General features: G+C 39.1%; 1 protein-coding gene across 1 annotated transcript in view; it reads left to right on the forward strand.

Moving 5' to 3' along the window:
* MAGI2 (membrane associated guanylate kinase, WW and PDZ domain containing 2) overlaps positions 1 to 19533 on the forward strand; it is a 714309-nt gene that overhangs the window by 683034 nt on the left and 11742 nt on the right. Inside the window, 1 exon segment of the mRNA XM_054514801.1 lies at positions 7759 to 7897. Coding sequence (XP_054370776.1) covers positions 7759 to 7897 — 139 coding nt within the window.

Below are 19533 nucleotides of genomic sequence, written 5' to 3' on the forward strand. Positions count from 1 at the left end.
AGTAGATTATATCCTATAGCTACTAGTAGAACAGCTTCATATCCAAATTCCTTTAGAACTGAGGATAAAAGTCATCTGCTTCTGGTGGTGTCTCACTATCCGTTTCATCAGTCTGCTATAAAATCTTTGCCACGGACCTGCTGTTGGAGTCAGTTCCTCACTCAACCCTGCAGTGAGCAGACCCTCTGCAGGAGTTTTGCTGCCCTCCTCTTTGGTAAAAATTGATGAAAAGAATTAATCTGTTTTCTGCAGTCTTTTCTACCTTGTGCCCAAACTATCTTTTGAGATCTGACAGACTCTATGCCTATGGTGTGCTTGAAAACATCTTCTTAGATCTTACATTTCAGCATTTTTCCTCCTCAAAATCTTTTTGTGGCTTCATCTTTATCTTGTTGGAGTTTATGTTCTTTTCTGTTTTGCTGTGTGGATGCAACTTTGGATGAAGCAATCTCCATTCTCAGGTTTCTCTGTAGGATCTGTAAAATCAGCTTGTCGGACCTTGAAGTTGCTTTTCTTTTGCCTGATAAGAACTGCCTGAGACCATCAAGAAGATACCAGAAAATTTTCTTCTTCCTTTTCATGGTCTCTTTTGGTTCCTATCCCTGATTGTAATGGTGAAGTAGATGTTATTAATATTACATTATGCTACAATGAGTTATCCTACCTCTGTTTTAAAAAAGTAATAGCATATCAAATGCAGTTGGGCAATGCATTTTCCTTTTCTCTTTGACAGTTTTATTTCACATATACATGGATTATTTTGCAGAGATGTTGTGGAAGGCATAAAGTGTACTGTTGTATCAGAAATCCACTTTGCTGTCTTTTCAGCCCTCATGACTGAAAGCTCCATTTTTCCCTCTTGCACTCCCCACTCTTTGCAAACAATCAGGCATGCACATTTTCCTCTTTCCAAGATCTCTTTCCCAAGTAGCACTACCATTTCTCTCTCTCAGGAAAAGGTGAAAAAGTAAAAAGAAAAAAGCTGGAGCTCCTGCTGAGGAGTGGTGGGAAGGCCTTTTCTTGTTCTGCACCATGTCCTATGGCCCCTCTCTCCCCCTTCTTTTGGGCAGGAGTCAAGACTATCTCTCTGTGGGAACAAAGAGCCTGGCATTTCCAGGGGTAAGAAGCCACAGCTGCTTAAATAGCTGGTTGGCCACAGAAAAAAACTTTTTCACTCCAAACTTTTATGTGGTTGGTTCAAACGTAGCATGGGACATGTTATTGTAATTCTCCCAAAGAGAAATAACAGGTCTTCTGCTAAGACATCAAGCTCAATGCACTGGAGGGAGTCCAAGTTACCAAAAACCCCACAGCTTTGCTCAGGCTGTGTGTTATACCTGGGATTTCCAGGCAGCACACATTCTCTGCTGTGAGGAGATTTGCTCAGCACATATCTAGCCTGTGCCTAACTCCAGGCAATGATACTTGAGCTTGACAGTACTTGGAAATTCACCAAAATAGATACTCTGGAATTGCCTTTTGGTCTCCAAGTACTGAGAATTTTTCAGCCTTTTGGGCCAATAACAACCTCAACAAATAACATGTAAAAGTGTTTCAGTTATAAAAATAGAACGCCCACATAAAAATAATTAAGTGTGATTTGTCTCTTTCCTGAGGTTTAATTATAAAATGCATTAATAAAATGACAGATAGCAATGGCCTCCACACAAATCATTTGAGGCTGCTTTTATCATTAGATTTAACATGGACTGAAAATGTGCATACACAATTAATTTCATTTCATGCAGCTGGGAACCATACACCTGCTTAGAGACTGTTCCTTACGCACCAACGGAGGCAAACGTACACAAGGCTCTCATACCTGGTTTAAAAGAACACTCAAGCAAGGAAAAACCTCTTTACTACATTAAAGCTATATGTTTTTCCCTTCTGGTTCACCCTGAAACCATGTTTGTGTATATGGTTGGCTTTTTTTAACAAGACCAGTAATAATTGCTTTAAAATATGACCAGAGCCGAACGAAGGCTTTGCAGATAAACCCATATGTACTTGAGGCACTTTATTCTAATGATTTGGAGAAGCTTTACAATTTTCTTTCTAATTAACCTATCAATAGTGATGTTACTTAAACATTCCTTAGGAATATTATCTTCTCATTTTTGCCAGAAGACATGTTGCCCAATTTTATAGCTCAGTTGTTCTTACACATGGATGGAGCATCTGAATTAACTTGAACTGAAACAGATTTTGTAAAGAAACACTTTCCATACACACAAACTACTTTCATAATTGCATTTAAATCATTAATATTCAAATTTCAAAGCATTAAGGGGGTGAAGCATTCAGTGTTTACTTTGTGCTTGCACATTGTAAGAATATAACAGAGGAGCGTTCTGCTTACCAAGTGGCATTGGGTTAGGAGAAGAACCAGTGGGTTTGGGTAGGTATTTATCCAAACAGCATGGAAACTCAGCAAGGGTCATATTCTTCAGGAAGAAAGAAACACAACACAAAGCCAATGTGAATAAAATTTCCAGATTCATAGCTGCAAAAACATGTTTCTTCAGAAAAAATACAGCTCAGGCAGCAGCCAGGCAAGCTTCCCAGGCTGTCTTGCCAACACACTTCACCCTTCAGCTGCTGAGAACATCTGGAGAACAAAGAGGTAAATCACTCCTACCTTGAATTCTTTGCTGAAGACCACCAGGAAGGTTAAAAAGCAGAGCTGATGCCAGCCTGGGGAGAGTCCCACATGCAGGGCTTGCCTGTTGGGACTGGGAAAGGGTACATGTGTCTGTTTCACATGTTTGAAGAAACATCGAGAACTGAAAAAAAAAGGGGTCTACTGCTGATGAGAATGTGGAGATGGCTGAAATATTAGGTGTGTTCTTTGTATCAGTCTCCATTGAGATGTTCACAAAAACATCAACAGAGAAATTAGTATAAATCAGAATAAAGAGAAAACTGCTTAAAGCATACTGAGATTCAAGTTTGCAGAACTTGCTGATGTTCATGTATGCTCAATGACTTAAGGTAAGTAAATTTATAGACTATTAGTAATTATGTCTAACAATTCATGGAGGACAAGAAAGTTAGACTAGAGGAAGCAAAACATATACCTATTTTTAAAGCCAAATTTAAAAATTCCTTTAATTTTTTTGCTCAGAAATAATTTGTGACAAGTTCCCAAAAAGTTGAGAAAGTTCACTGGCATGGGAATTGTGGAAGGCAAATCTTGTCACATCAGTCTAATTTTCCTTTCTTATGTCTGATTTTCATTCTTATTTCTAAATAAGGAAAAGGAAAAAGGGGGTGGAGAATGTACAATCTTCCTTTCACTTTTCAGCACTACCTTCTGTGAAATTCACATGAAAAGGGTCAGGCCCTAGGTGGAATCTCTTTTAACAAGGTTACTGACAATAATTCCTCTCAAAGGCTGCTCTGAATGATTTGCTCCTTAATAGTAATTACAAGTGTAGTTCTGAGGTGTCTGAGATGAAACCAGCCCAGTTCAATATTCCATTATTAATTGGAGATCTAGTGATTAATAATAAAATAAAATTTGCTGATGCCAGTATGTCACTATTCACAGGGAGTTTAAAAAGACTTTGTGAAACAGACTGCTTCAAAATAAAAATTTTGTACTGAAGCAGTCAGTCTCTTAAAAGTCACAGAGGTGCACAGTGCTCAGTTTAGGGCAGAGAAATCAGATGCACAATGATAAATGTGAGATAACTGCTCAGAATCCAAACTGAGCACGGGTTGCAAATCTGATGTGTTACAAAAAGGCAAAGAATTTCTTCTGTGAACATTATTAGTAAATGTGGAAAGAATGTTTTCATTTTGATCTGTTCTACCTACCCTCCCACGTTCACAATATCTTCAGTTTGGGCACTGTGAGCAGACATGGAAGGATCCAGAGGAGAAGTGTAGAGAAATTCTGTGTGGTATAAACTGCAGGAATCATCTTTTGATCCTAAAAAGAGAAATGAGGATCCCATGTAATAGACACTGATTTTATGTTTCCAATTACCTCTGGCTTCACCTTGGTGTATCTTCAATATGTGGATATATCTAAGATCCTCTTTAAAAATCACTGGATCTAGAAAAGTCAGAAATAGCTCCACAAATTTAAAAATTTATTCCAGAATAGAAAAGTTGAGGGAGAAAGCATATTTGAATGCCTGGACAAAGAGAGCCCATACAGCAGGGTTTTGTCCCATATCAGCCATAAGAAAATCTACATCATGGAGGGAAAGGAAGGGGAAATTATCAAGGTTTAACTGCAGGAAAAAAACAATTGTTCCTTACTGACACGTGGGGAACAGCTCCTCAGCCAAGGTTTTCTCTTTTGTATGAATTTCCAGATATGAGTGCAAAGTCTAATTGAAGCTTTTCTTGAGGTAAGAGTGTTGACAACTTTTCCTTGTTGTTTCCTCATCTAATCAGAGTTGGGCTTGTGCTGCAAAGGCAGAATAATTCAGCTGTACATCAGTCAGCCACAAGACACAAAAGCAAGGAACACAATTAACCCACTGCTCCTGCAACTATTCATTATAGCTCTGGTCTCACCCTTTCTGGTGTAGATTTCAGAGCACCTGATTTTTGCCATCCTGTTTCTCTCCCCTCCTTCAGTCACATAACCAAGATCCTAGCCTTATTTTAAGCTTTCTCAAGTTATTTGCACACAATATTTCAGAAGAAAAGGAAATATCAATTCAACTACAATGTTTTATAATGAAAGAAAATACCAAATGAGCCACGTGCTGCCTACAGAGAGAAAAACTGTGAATTCACAGAAATACAGAAAAGTTTACATTAATACAAGACAGTTCCTGCATAGTGACCAGTGAAAACAGAAGGAAGGCAAACAGCAAGGGAAAAATGTGACATTAACTTAACCTTTTTACATATTAAACTGTATTAAAATCTTTCTGTCTGTCTGCTCTGGAGTGCAGAGGATTTTATTTGAATGACTGTACATTCTCAAGCAGCTTTCAGTACTAATTTTAAAAGCTATTCATCAAGGAGTGTTAAAAACACCTCTTTCATTTGATCTAATCTGGCACTTCTCTCAAGACATGCTATCAAGAATATTTTAAATACCTTCTGCAAAATATGGTCTACCCAGGCAATGTTCCACAAAAAAAAAATAAACAAAACAACTGTCCTCAAGCATTCTGAAAATCTGACTTGACTTTTACAGGACTTCTATGGGGTTTAATTGTTTCATGAGGTTTAGAAACAGGTTTTCCCAAAATCATTGAATTTTGTCTGTATTTGGCCTGACTAATATCCTTGTGGGGATGCTACAAATCCATCTTCTGTCTGTGTTACAGGAGTGATAATACAGATTTTCTGGTTTTGCCCCAAGTGTGTGAACCAACAGCATTCTCCAAAAGTCTGGGGGATGCAGAGAGCCCTGTGTGGCCAGACCTGGAGGAGATGTCACCATGATCCAGAGGGCACCTGTGTTGTGTGTCAGTGTGGCCTGAAGGCTGCCAGAAATATTTTAAATTTTGCACTGCATGGTACAACCAAATGAATTTTTTTTAGAGACAAAATCAGCTGAGAAAGAAATTTGCACTGCAAAAATAATCCTGCACAAAATAATTCTTTCTTTTTTTCCCCTCCCCACTGTTAATACTGCAGCATTTACAAAGTGTAATAGCAAAGCTAATAGGTTTTATTTGGATCAATGTATTTAGTTATACAAAATATCAGCATAGATTGCATACAGGATCCTGGGATGATGCAGTTCTATTGACAAAGTATTAATTCTATAAATTCCTGTTGAGAAACACTGTCATACCACTTCTGTTAGCATTCTTTCTGTCTCTGATCAAAAGTAAAGACTAGATAACTTCTTGACATCCTTTCCAGTTTTCTTTGATGCTAGGAGTTGTATTGACATTTCATATCGTGCACATTTATTTGGTAAATATTATATTTCAAACTCAGGAAAGAAGGAAAACCTCTGAGGGATTACACTTTGAGCTGACAGAAATACAACTGTAGCAAAGAAAACATACAAAATAGAAGATATTTCAACGTCCAAGGCCAGCTAAGAGCTGGTTTTGTTAAGACAGTCTTGTAAGAGGGAAAGAAAGTGTGTGTCACCTTGAAGTCTGTATCATCTCTTGTCACAGACACATTTTATGAAAAAGCCTTTCCTTAGGATTTTTTCTCCTGAGAAGCTGAGAGGCCTCAGGAACAAAATGTAAACAATGGTTATCTGCTGCTGTGGAATGCAACCAATCCAAGACTGTGATTGGTCTCATGTGGTTGTCCAAGTCTGCTGGCTCAGACTCTCTCTCCGAGCCACAAGCCTTTGTTATTCATTCCTTCTTTTTCTATTCTTAGCTAGCATTCTGATGAAATCTTTTCTTCTATTCTTTTAGTATGGTTTTAATATAATAAATCTCATAAAATAATAAATCAAGCCTTCTGAAACATGGAGTCAGGTCCTCGTCTCTTCCCTCATCCTCAGACCCCTGTGAACACCGTCACAACCTCTTGTCTAGGATGTGTAGGCATTGTTGTTTTAGTGTGGTGAAAACACTGTGAGGAAGCTGGAGGTGCACAGTGAGGCAGGTGAGATCCTGCTGAGCAAAAGTGTTCCTCTGGCCCGACAAATGAGTGTGCTGACCCATCACTGAGACCCTTCTGCCCTGCTCTTGGCTGCCATCACCTGGACCTGCACCTCTACCAGCCCCAGGAGACCATCCCTGCTCCTGGGTTTCACTCAGGCTGCCCTTCCAAGGGGGCTGGGAGGCTTCTGAAAGACACAAATCCCAAAGGCTGTGGTGCTGCTAACAGCAGGCTCACCTGTCACCTCTGTGTGTGCTGGCTCCAGGCTCTCACAAAGGGGTCTCACAGCACAGCAGGCTGTGCAGTGCTGCTCCCTACACTGCTCTGAGCTGTGCTGACCAGGCACAGCAGAAAGCAACTGCTCCCCTGCTGAAGGAGAAGGCTTCCAGCATGGAAAGCCAGCCAAAACCAAAACATGCAGGCTGGAGGCAAAGCCAAGCAAGTTGGGGTGGATGGGATGTGCAGACATCAGTGCCACATTTAACTGCTGTAGAAATAGAGCAGAAAAATAATGATGAAGCCAGCTCTAACTGGAAATCTGGCCAGGAGATGAGTGGCAGAAATCCATAATCAGAACCCTGGAGTCAGCTGCTCTAACTAGACAGTTCAGCCACAGGCTGTGCTTACTCCCAGCAAAAAGCTCCTGTGGTAAATAGTTCAAAGCATGCTCTTTGAACCCAGCAACCCTGCTTGTCCTGTGCCATAGCACTAACCTTTCTTTGTTTAACAGCGTATTCGTAACGACTCTTAATTTGGTGTGAAACTTTACTACCACCGAGGTTTGGAAATGATGGAAGTTTCTATTTGTGCTTTGAACCTCTCTTTTCTCTATGAAAACAGCAATACAGCAAAGTTCTTCTCAGGCTCACCCAACAGTGCATGTACAGAATAGCAGGGATAATGTTCCAGTGATTCCACCACGTCAAGCAATTCAACAAAGCCTCTTATGTGCAGAAGATGTGAGCAATTTACAAAGGCATTACACTGATTTCAGCAGAAGACAAGCAGCATTTGATATACCATATTCAGAACCCACTTTGGAGGTTATTTGATCTGCCAGTAATATTCCTCAGATAGACAGGAACAAATTTTCCTTGATGTGTCTGTCTGTCATTCAAGTAACCTGTGATCCATTGAATATGTCTCTTCCTGAAACACTCATTTTACTGCAATTCTGTCTGACTCAATATTCTTCTTACCTGACAGGTAGGAGATCAAATAATTGAAATCAATGGAGAAAGCACAAGGGACATGACACATGCCAGAGCAATAGAGCTAATCAAGTCTGGTGGCAGGAGAGTGCGACTGCTGTTGAAACGTGGAACAGGCCAGGTCCCAGAATATGGTGGGTTTTCATCTTTATATGTTATATGTGCATGACTCTAAATAAATTAACTATAATGCTTTTGAATTAAATAGCAGATATTTATATATTGCAATTTCCTGGAGCACATTAAGTATTGCCTTAAATGCTTACCTGTGATGGGGTGGACTTACTCACATGTGTGTACATCGCTGTCATCTGCTGCCCTCCCAACACAGGCAGTGGCTTCTAAGATGTGCATTGGAGGAAGCACTACAAACCTCCTAGGGGACATCTCTGAGCGTGCTGGGAGTAGCTGATTTGCCCATAAACTCTCCTTTTCTTCCTTTATTGGAATTTCTTCCTTATTGGTACTTCTCTGCACATTTTGAGTCACAGCAGATGATCTTGTTGCCATGCAATCGAGTGGCTCAGGTTGGGACTCTAAGCATTGTCAAGAATGTACTCCTTTCTTTGACAACTTCACCCATTGTATTCTCTCTGACAAAATGCATGGATGATCAATTAGAAGTCAGTTATGAATTTAGAACATGAGATTTTGCTCATTGTGGTGAGAAAACAGGATCCATTCTTCTTATATTTTGTTTCAGAGAGATTCCTGGGACTTTTTAAATATTTCAAAAAGTATGAGTCGTTTAGACAATATAGAAACCTTATTTCATAACTGAAATGACAAAAATTAAAAAGAAATTATCCAAAGGTAATTTTGAAGATGAAGAGTTTTTTTAAAAAACTGAAATCAGGGCTTACTGTATAGTATGGTGTAACAATTTCATATATTTACATAAGTTCTATGATGTGCATCTCTGGGCCTTAAATCTCTCAGGGAAAGGGCTACTTTTTAATGAAAAGTCCTTAACTTCTTTATGCTGTGAGGTCCAAAACTCTATTAAACTTTTTTACTTTTCCTTTTAAAGTTCCAGAATGCCTTCCCATTAGAATCAGAAATTACAGTCACATAAAAATTCAAATACTTAGGCTTAACTATAGGTTCAGGTGAGCCTTTGTTGCCAACATAAATTCAATACCTCTGTTAAAGTCAGCTGCACTGAAAGTCAATTCTTTCCCAGCTGTCAATACACAAGGTAATTGCACTATTTTCTTCTCTAAACAAGAGCTAATTCTATGGCTAAACCAATACTCAGGACAGTGTGTGCTGCATTTTTTACAACTTTCAAGAGCTTCTGAATAAAGGCAGAAAAGATGGGCCATAGCCCACCTATCTGGTAATGCAGTTAGTGATTTGTACTTTTGGTGAGTAGAAACAAAGCCAAAATGGCTTTCAGGGGCTCTGATAAAATCACACTAAGACATTTAATATCAATTTTAACTAGTGTGCAATCCTTTCAGAGAGACCTCAAACAGAAATTCAGGTCACCTGCAAAACTGTTTTATGGGAGAGGTGCATCATTTTTAATGAAAGAACAAAGAAATGGCCAGGACTGATGCAGTGGCAGTAATCCTTCTCAAACAGCAGAACCATATACCAGCAGTCCTCTGCTTCCTCAGAAAACAATTTCATCTAAGGCAGGCCCCAGAGGCTACAATGAGCAAAGAATCAGTTGCAGTTCAGAACCATTCCAAATCTGAATTTCCTAAGTCCCAGTTCCAAACGGCACTTAAATCCAAAATAAATTTCTCTTATTTATATAATCTTATAAAATCGTACATTATTCCAGTAAAAAATAATTTAAAAAACCAAACAAACAAACAAAAAACACACAAACATGAAAAATCTTCATTGTATCATTGATTCAGAAAAACAAATCTTCCAAAATGTGCACAAGTCTTCCACAGAAGATGATGAGTAGAAAATGCATATAAACCACTAGAAATTGAGACACAGCTTTTAGTGCTAAGAGAAAGCAACAAGGTGACTTCACAGTGTTGTTTAAAGCCAAGCTTGCCATTTGGGAAGGCATTTGGAATACTTAGCATTAGTTGTTTAAAAATGCAGATTACTGAGAAATAAAAGTTGCTACAAAGAAAATTCATCAAAGAAGTGCTTTTTAGTCAAACCATTTTTCAAAGTGCGTCTCCAGCTTACAGCTTTACACAGGAGGAGAACTAAGTAGCTGAGCTTGAAAGGCCATTTTTCCTACTGCACCGAAAAAGGAGTGAAAGTGTTCAGGAGTTACTTCATGGTGTACAAACAACCTGCAGAAAGCATCACAGCAAAGGAAAACATCTGCACATCTGCAGTTCTTAATCTGTGAATTGTATCCAGTCTGGAGGGGGAATGGAAGCAAAATAAGAAGATGCTTGTTGAAATTAACTGAGATAATTAAAGTCCTCCCTAGGTCATTTCCCAAAGGTGTGAGAAGTAGTCTAAGAACAAACAGAAGGCGAACCTAAATTCCAACAGCAGTCTGCCTAGCAAGTTAAAAACAGAAATTAACAAGCAGAACCAATTAAAATGGGAGGCCACGTCTCAAGCAGGCCAGATCTCAAGGTTAAGTCATCATGATGCAAAGAACATCTGTCAGAGATCCCCAGAAACATCTTTTCCAAATGTAAGACTGAATGCAGAGAAGATTATGACAGTAGGCTTTAGGACAAAGGGGTCCTGAGGACAGCAGACAGTCAATATTTAGTAACTCCCTCTTCCTTCAACCAGAATTTCACAGCTGAGATGTAACAAGACTAAGTGGAGCTCTCTATACTGAAATAATCAGGGTTTTTTTAAGCAATTACATGTCAGAAATATTTCTTATACTCATCAGGCCCCAGCTGTGGAGAGCATTGTGGGAAATAAAACTTGGTTGAGTATAAAAATTCAAGTCTGGAGGACAGACCTGGTATTGGGACTGCAATGGTGGCATGCAGCAGAAGCCTAGGGATAAATATAATAACACAAGTGTACCAGGGTCCTCTCCTGGATATTGTCTCTCAAATCCCTGACAGGCAAAATGATCGGGGACTTCCCAAGCCAGGTTTAGTAAGGCTGTGCTTTCCAACAGCAGCAACACTGATTCACAGCACTAAAAAGGAGAAAACTTATCTAGAGCTACCTAAACCAGCCAGCCAAGACTGTCACATTATTGTCTTCAGCCTTCAATTTCTTGATTTTCCTTGTGTTTTAAACTCCAGTGCAATGTTTCTGTTAGTACAAAATATGCTGGTATGTACTTATGTGCAAGAAATGTCAGTGTTTGAATGATCCTGTGATTGACATCTGTAAAAGCAGTTTTAAGAAAAATTCATCAATAATAAGAAAGTGATTTGTGAAAGAAAAGGATGTGTACTGAAAAGAAGAAAGCACTTAGTGAAGAAACAAAGAGTGAGCTGCTGAGAGGGTGTAAATCTGAATGAGTTATGTCAGTTTATACTGCCTGGAAATCTGTCCATTTCCAATCTTGAAAAATTCTGGCTGAGCTGAAGCACTCTTCAAACCTAGGGTAAGAAATAAAGTGTGCTGTGAATGCATCATTTACCTCCATTCCAGCTGCTGATTTTGCTTGAAAACAAATGCCAGAGATCCCAGCCCATTTCAGAGGCCTCAATCCCCTTGTAGCAGGCACAGAATGTAAGCCAAGGAGCTCAGATATGATTAATGCTCCAAAACTACAGCTGATTTCACAGCAGGGTGCAACAAAAGAAGTATTGAAAACAGGTGTTTTATCAGCCAGCATCTCAGAACATGTTTGCTGAGGATAAGGATAGCCAGAGGAGCCGTGCTTCCATGGGAGCTGCATTATCACAGCTCATCCTAACCCGAAGAGCATCAGCACCACGTGTCATAGGAAATAGTCTGCCAGCTGAGTGCTCCAGAGAACCAAGTCATAGCAAGAAATCATATTAATGTGCAAGAAAGACTAGAAGTACTGCTGGGAATACTGATCCCAAAAAGCACTTAATGCCTGGGAAGTCTGGCTGCAGAGAGTGTGAGGTTTCATTCATGTCACAGGACACGAAACCCAGAGTCAGCACTGCAGAACTGAGCACTTCTCCCACCAGCATTAAAAACAATTTGAATAAAGTGATGGATCAAGACATTTCTTGAAATGGCTGCCTAATTTCCCATGTGTGCACCTTCCTAAGGGGTCACTGACTTCAGCAGGAGCTGCTGGGTGTGCAGCAGCTCTAAAAATCTGCCTGTTTACACTGTGGGAGCCTCATTACAGATGGTTATGTATTTCAGGCCTAAGGCAGAGCTATAGAAACATCATGAGAAGGATATGTACTTTGCACAGGCAAACACTGGGACAAAGTACCATCCTCAAAGGCAAAATGCAGGAAAACTGTTCACAAAATCCCAAAATGGTAACATCCAAGAGGAAGTAAAGCTGACAAATCAGTCCCTCCATCCAGCTGTGAGTTCTGCAAGAAGCAAGTTACATCTAATGATTGATCAGCCCCAAAAACCTCCAGTTTATGTGGAACACCTACTCCTTCCTCTAGATGTCTTTGGAGGAAGTTTCCTAGGAAAGTAGTGTTTCACTCTCAGTTCTCAGCAGTCCTGGCAGTTTGTTTCTTTCTGGCTTACTGCTCCTGGCCTTTCCTGACTGGAGATTTTATTACTCACAGTACATTAAAATATGTAAGTTCCTAGAAGTTCCTGAAAGCAATGAGTCTTATAATGAAATGTAGAGGTGGAGAAGGCTGAGGCAGGTTAGCACTTGTAGGTGGATTCCATCCCTCCAGCAAGGCACAAGCCCCTGTCACAGTCATTTTCTGTCTGGTAGTGCAGAGGAAGCAAAAACACTGAATTTCACATGTAAGGAACCTCTAAACTAATAATAAATAAACTAATTTGTTTCTGTTCCTACATCTAGGACTACAAAATCAGGTTTGATATAAGGTTTCTATTAAGTTTCACTTTGTTTCAGTTCCTTAAGAGCTCCTGCAGGAAGTTATAAATTTTAGAGACTCCAGCCCATTTACACTGAGATTTTGGAAAATTTTCCATTGCCCTATCTTGGACATCTGGATCTGGCCCTGAGCATTCCAGGTCACACTGTGATGTGACACTAACAGATACACAGAGCTGTGGGAGCTGGAATCACTGAGGTTTGGAGAACAAGGAATCTGCATTGCGTGGTGGTTGTTGGTGCTTTATGGATCTGCACAATGATGGTGCCTTTCCCTCTCTTCCCCTGCTTTGTTTGGCTTTCTTAGAGGACATGTCCTGGGGGTGCATTGTGTATTTTTGGAATCTCTGTTTCTTCACACATTGCCAAATTGTGTACACTGCTCACCCCATGGGTTAATTACACACAGGTGGTTTTACAGAACTACAGTTTAGATTCAGTTTGGGCTGTTTAAGGGAGGAAGATTAAAGTGTCAGTATATGCAAATTGCTGGTTAAGAGATAAAACCCACAAGTTATTTAGCAATAAGTCATTTTTGAAGAAATTTTGAAGAAACTCTCATCTCCTGCTTCAGCACCACTCCAGCAAAAAAAAACCAAAAAATGTCAGAGTTGATACCAATACAAGGATTTTTCATACAAGTAAATTGGCACCATTCTTAAATGCATTAAACCCTTTGCTTTTGATTTGTTATGGCTCCTTCAGGAAGCACCTCAAGATGTACTCCATATCCATAGACCAGGTGAATCTATGCCCTGAATATATATGTACAGTAGTTTCAATAATCCACTAATATTTAGACTTACAGCATGCCTATTTGTCTTAGCTTTACAGAAATACTTCTTTCCTGTTACATATAAGCTTTTCTCTCAATTGTTCTAAACTTACTAAGAATTCTCTGCTCTAACAATAGTAAAAATGTCTGTATGTCACTGGTTCTGTTAATTCTAATGATTGGTCCTAGGCTGTTCCTCCCCTTCCTTTAGGAATGGTACCTTCCAGTCTCTCCATGTGCATGAAAAGTGACAAGCATGGGTCCCCATATTTCTACTTATTGGGCCACCCTAAAGACACGGTTTGTAAACTCTGCATGTATATTATCTTTCTAATACATTTTGTTTCTCACAACTGTTTAGAGAGTATTTTCCGGCTTCTTCTTACATGCTAGCTCGCTTAATAGTTTCTAGAGTATTCAACTTTTCTTTCATAACTGATTATCTAAGACATCACAGCAGCTATGCATTCTACAAATGTATTTGAATATCCTAAATAATGAGTTTTGCATGTTATACTGCTGCTAGTGCATAGGTCTGCTATATTTCCATTTTTTCTCATGACAAAAATTTATCTTCTGAATATGACTTTTCAGGTAGAAAATCTTGAACTTCTGAGTTTAACCTGTAATTTTCCTCATTTTTATGGCACTTGGCTTGCAAAAATAATAAGAAAATGAAGGTGGAATTTAGGTGCTGATCTCAAACAATATTTATATGCAGCCTCTTAAAGAAATAAATGTAAAATTGAACATATTTTGAAATGTGCTGATAGGCAAAAGTCATTTATTAAACCCTGTGCTTATGCTGAATTTACACAAAGCTCTTTGCTCTCAATTTCCAGCAATTTTGTTCCGAGAATCAGATCCAACCACACAGATTGTTCAGATGCATCCAATTTGTAATATAGAGTCAGGGCCCACATATGATACCTGGAAAGCAAAGGAAAAGAAAAGCTTGTTTTTTCTGTTTTCCTATTGATTGCTATCATCACAGCAAACTCAGCAGTGTCCAGATGCATCCAGCTCTGCCTGCTGCTGACTGTGCACAGTGCAGAACATTTGCTGCAATTGCAAGAACAGTCCCACACATTGAAGCAGACAGATAGGAAATAGAAAGGGAGCAATATCCAGAGATGTTCTTACAGCCTTTCAGCTTCAAGCAGCTCCTCCAGTGTGATGCTCACAGAATTTCTGCCCCCAGCAGAACTAAACTGGGCTTAAGTTATCAGTCTTGTGCATGCAGATCCAGGTAATCTAACCAGTTTGTTTCCAGTTGGAGTTCATTTCCAGTCTGTGTCGATACATGAGATTTTTTTTGAACACAGACACATCCATATGCTTTGCTGCTGCAGAGCTGGACACATCTAGAGGCTATTTGGAAATGTTCCCATGTATTTCAAGTGTCACCATGAGAGACCTCCTAGCTGCAAAGTTCCTGCATCATATAGAAATGTTAACTCCACCATTCCTTGTATTCTCACCTTGCCTCTGTTTAGTTTTTCACTGAACATAGCTCAAAGAGGTTAGATAGAGGTTAGAGGTGAGATATCCAGGCTGGCATTAAGGCCATTTTACAGGTCCCAGCTCAATGAACTGCAATTCCAACACAAATTCTACATATTTATATTCTCAACTCTCTGAGCATCATCTTTATTTTTCCTCCTACAGAAAAACATACACAGGAAATAAGTATTTTTCCTGAAATAAGTAGAAATGTAAATACTCTATAAATATAGCTAAAATTAGTTTTGAAGTCACCCAGCTGTGAATGGTTCTCATCTATTTGGCAGGAAATGTTGCAACAGAATTTTTTTTCTCAGTATAATGTATCCAGAAAATCAGAAGAACTTCAGTTCTGGTCAACACCAAAACTGAAATACTTGTTTGATAAAAAAGCAGTGTCATGTGAAATGAAAATATGTTTGTTATAAAATGTCTCCCTTTCAGGTATTTTTAATGCAAGAGTTTGGAGGGGAAGAATTTTCCTAAAGAGCCCATTTCGATGGGGCTTATTCCAACCAAAAATGTGGCTGTGCTACCATTCATTAGATCACTGAGCAAGGAGTCAAATTTCCTGAAGCAGAACAGATAAATTGGCCATTCTAGTATGCCTTAGGAGAGGCTCTACCATAACATCATGGAGCAGTCTGTTATAAGACCTCATCTCACATGAAGGATATTTTCCCTTTTGTATAAATAATCACTTCTGGGACATGATCAGCAGCCTGACTGGAACTTAGACACAGCACAGGAGAGATTCAGGTGGTTTGGAAGGTTCCTGCAGTTCAAGGGATACCTGCCTGTCCTTCCTTGCACCACGAGTTTGGTGGCCCTTTCTAGTGACCCCTGCATTCATATTTGCAAAAAATAGATTAAAACTTGGGAGCTTATACTGTGGAGTGATTGTTTGAATACAGTTATATCCTTCAGAGGATGCCAGTTTGCAGTCTGCTACAAACTGTTTTTTCTAGTTCTATTAGAATGTCTGAAGCTTTTACATTTGTCTAATAAATGGCTAAAGCACCTTGGCCTATACTTTGAAGCCAGAGGCTCCTATCTGTTCAGAGTACTGATCAGATAATCCAGTTCACCTCATTTTTGATGCTCATTTTATAAATCTCCAGAGCTGAGGTTGGGTGTTATTTGAAACTTGAACTGCCTCATATATCATTTATCTGATGGGAGTGCAAAAATCAATACTCATTTTGGAAAAGTGCCCTTTCTGCCTGTGACCACCTTGGTGGAACTGCAAACATTCATTCATATTCCTGCTGCATTTCCAATACCACCTTCTTATTTCTAGCAATACCAACTTAATTTCAGGAACCTGTGGTGTGTAAAAAAAAAAAAAAGACTAACTAAATGAACCAATATACTGGTTAATAAAATTGGTCTAAAATCATCAGGTAATTTGAATATGGGCTCCCAAAGGTTCTAGAATGTTTTATTGCTATGGGTAAAAAACTACTCAAGGGCAAAAATTAATATTAAAAATTGCTTTATAAACATGTCTTTAGTATTTAATAAATATGTAGCAGCTGGCAGAAAAGTACAACATCCTTCTATTAAATAACACTGGATGTGTATGTATAAGTGGGTGCATATAGTTATTTCAGTCTTATAGAAAATTTCTGTTTCAAAAGCTGTGCAGACCTTTATCCTTTGATATAGAAATAGAAAACACAGTCTTGAAAGAAAGAGGGACACAGTTCTTTCAGTTTTCTGGCAATGACTTTGAGCTTCCAGGAAGGCAATACCTCACTTTGTAAATGCAAAAATACTGAATCCTAAACATTGCTTTGGCAATTACACTCCCAGTGGATTCAGACCAGTCTGGCTGAATAGTCTAACCCAGGCTTCCCCCATCTGTATCACAGGAATAGTAATATTTACTTACCTATCTCATGGGAGTGTTATGGGGATTAATTATTTAATGCTTGAGAAGCACTTTAAAGATTAAAATTCCTAGTTGACTACTCAGTATTATTACTAAAGCAGAACCTTGCTAATCCACACCAAAATTGGCAGTGTCCCCCCATATCTGAGCAAAGATTTATTAATAAGGTTGTTGAGCAAGTTCTTTTATAATTAAAACTTCATTATTCTAATATAACATTCTGGAGTAGATTTACTAATATGGTGTAAAGTGTAGATAATTACAGCTAAACTCCAGTGAATAAAGCAGATGAACAAACATTATCCCGGGTTTGGTTCACATAAACTGGCAAGCAGACTTCCCAAAGAAGGGCAAAGTTCCACCCACAAATCTTTTCCTAACACTTATTTGTGGTGTTTGTGAGGTCCCCAGGATGAGGTGAGAGATGAGAATCTGGCTCCATGTTCTCAGAAGACTGATTTATTATTTTACGATATTATATTATATTAAAGAATACTAAACTAAAACTATACTAAAGAAAGAGAAGGACACAGACAGAAGGTTTAACAAGAATGATTAATAAAAATTTGTGACTGACACCTCAGAGTGTGACACAGCTCATGGTGATTGGTCATTAAGTCAAAATAATTCACAAACATGCACCTGTTGGATAAACAATCTCCAGACCACATTCCAAAGCAGCCAAACACAGGAGAAGTGAATCAGATAATTATTGTTGATATTTTTCTCTGAAGCTTCTCAGCTTCCCAGGAGAAGAAATCCTGGTGAAGGGATTTTTCAGAAAATATCACGGTGACACTTATTTTCATGGCTCCCTGTATTTCCATCCAGTTGACAATACTGGAAGATCAGTACCCAAAATACAGGACCTGAGAGAACACAGCCATACCTCTGTCTCCACATCAGTTTTTCCTTTCCTCATGTAATCCAGATAAGTAGGTAAAATAGCAATTCAGTAACACTTCCTGTGTCTCTGCAGTTTGCCACAGGACTAAGTCCAATCCTCTGCTGTTGCAGCACAAAATCCCAGAAAATCCCTCTCCTGCTGCTCATCTCACATCTCTCTTTCATTCGCCACAGGCCCCCAATTAATAACAAGACTGCATCACTGTGACTTGTTCCTCCTCAGAGTTACCTTCCCCACATATCTGTGATGGTATTTTTGCCACAGGGAGCTGGGGACCAAAGGGAACTGTGTGAAGGCACACAGGAATATTCCTGTATCCTGCATCCTGTGTCAAGGAGCCTTGCCAGTGACCTGACTCTGTGATGTTCAAGACTAAATTAAGCTAACAAGGCTTCTCATGGTCTCTCCACACTGACATCAGAAACATGATGAGTCTAAGTGCTTGCACAGAGAGTGACACAAAGAACTGTTATTCCAAGCACTAGGGAGGCAAAGGCAAACCCTGTCCATGGAGGGACTTGCAGGTCCTGCCTCTGTCCTCACTCCACCATCCCATGGTGCAACTCCTGGCGGATGCTTTGTGGTCCAACCACAGGGAAAGGTTAGCAGAGGTCATGGCTTCTGTCAGGTTTCTTAGGGCTCCTTATTCCTATCTTGGGGAAAAAAAACCACAGAAAATGAAATGTGCTTTTTTTTGACTTTGACAGTATGAGGTAACTGTAACTCTCCAACCAATGCTTAACAAACATGACCAGAGAATGTTGAATTTTGTTGTGCAAGAGCAACACAGATATGCAACCCAGAATTTTGAACATCTGGATTTTCTAACAAGACGTAGTTTGTGTTTACTTATTAGGAGCTGAATATTACAGTGTAAAATTCATTTATTCATGCACTTCCATCTCATCATAGAGTTTTCAGATACATTTGTCTCAGAGTTCCAAAGATATCAGATACTACAACAGTCCTGACAAACTCCCAGTCTGAAGATTTTGCTTCTGCACCTTCTACCCTAAGCAGAGCAGGACTACTTATTCATGAGCTTTGTGCCTGAGTTCAAACCAAGTGTTTTGTTTAAGATCCCGTTCTCACTGAATGAGAAGCTCAGTGCCCACCAGAAACAAATTTCTAGGAGCATTTCATACACAGTCAAAGTGCTCCTCACTTATTAAGTAAATTTTATGTATTACCTACATGCTTTTAATAACAGCTATTTGTTGACCTGACTGAATGTGATGCCTACTGTTAACACCCATTTTAGCTGTGATAATTCATAATTTTAATATTTAACTTTAATTAAGTGTGTAATATCCAACTCTTAAATTATTCAGTCTCTGCAGAATGTTTTTCATTAATACCACACATTTTATTAACATATTTATGAACATATTTATGACTTAGTGTGGCTTAATTCTATTAATAAAAACTAATTTGAAAGTCATTATTTTTTTTAATTATACAGTAACTTCCAATGTAATTTTTCCAGCTCCAGCATAGCTCTGGGAGAGAACTGCTGAGGTTTCTCCAGTTCTACTCTGCTGCCTGACCACACAGGGAAAATAAAACCTTCTTTATTGACAGGTTGAGTATTCCCTGAGTAGCTCTGATCTGGTAAATATGTGAGATGCTCAGCACTTCAAAAAGGGCACCAAACCACCTGGAGGCCCTATTGAATAGGGCCTAATGTGTGGTCAGAGCAGGCTCACTCAAGACTGGCACTTAAGCTGTCCACACACTTAATATTGACACCACAGAGAGGAGCTTCCT

The sequence above is a fragment of the Molothrus ater genome, chromosome 5 (genome assembly GCF_012460135.2).
Source record: "Molothrus ater isolate BHLD 08-10-18 breed brown headed cowbird chromosome 5, BPBGC_Mater_1.1, whole genome shotgun sequence".
Lineage (NCBI taxonomy): Eukaryota > Metazoa > Chordata > Aves > Passeriformes > Icteridae > Molothrus > Molothrus ater.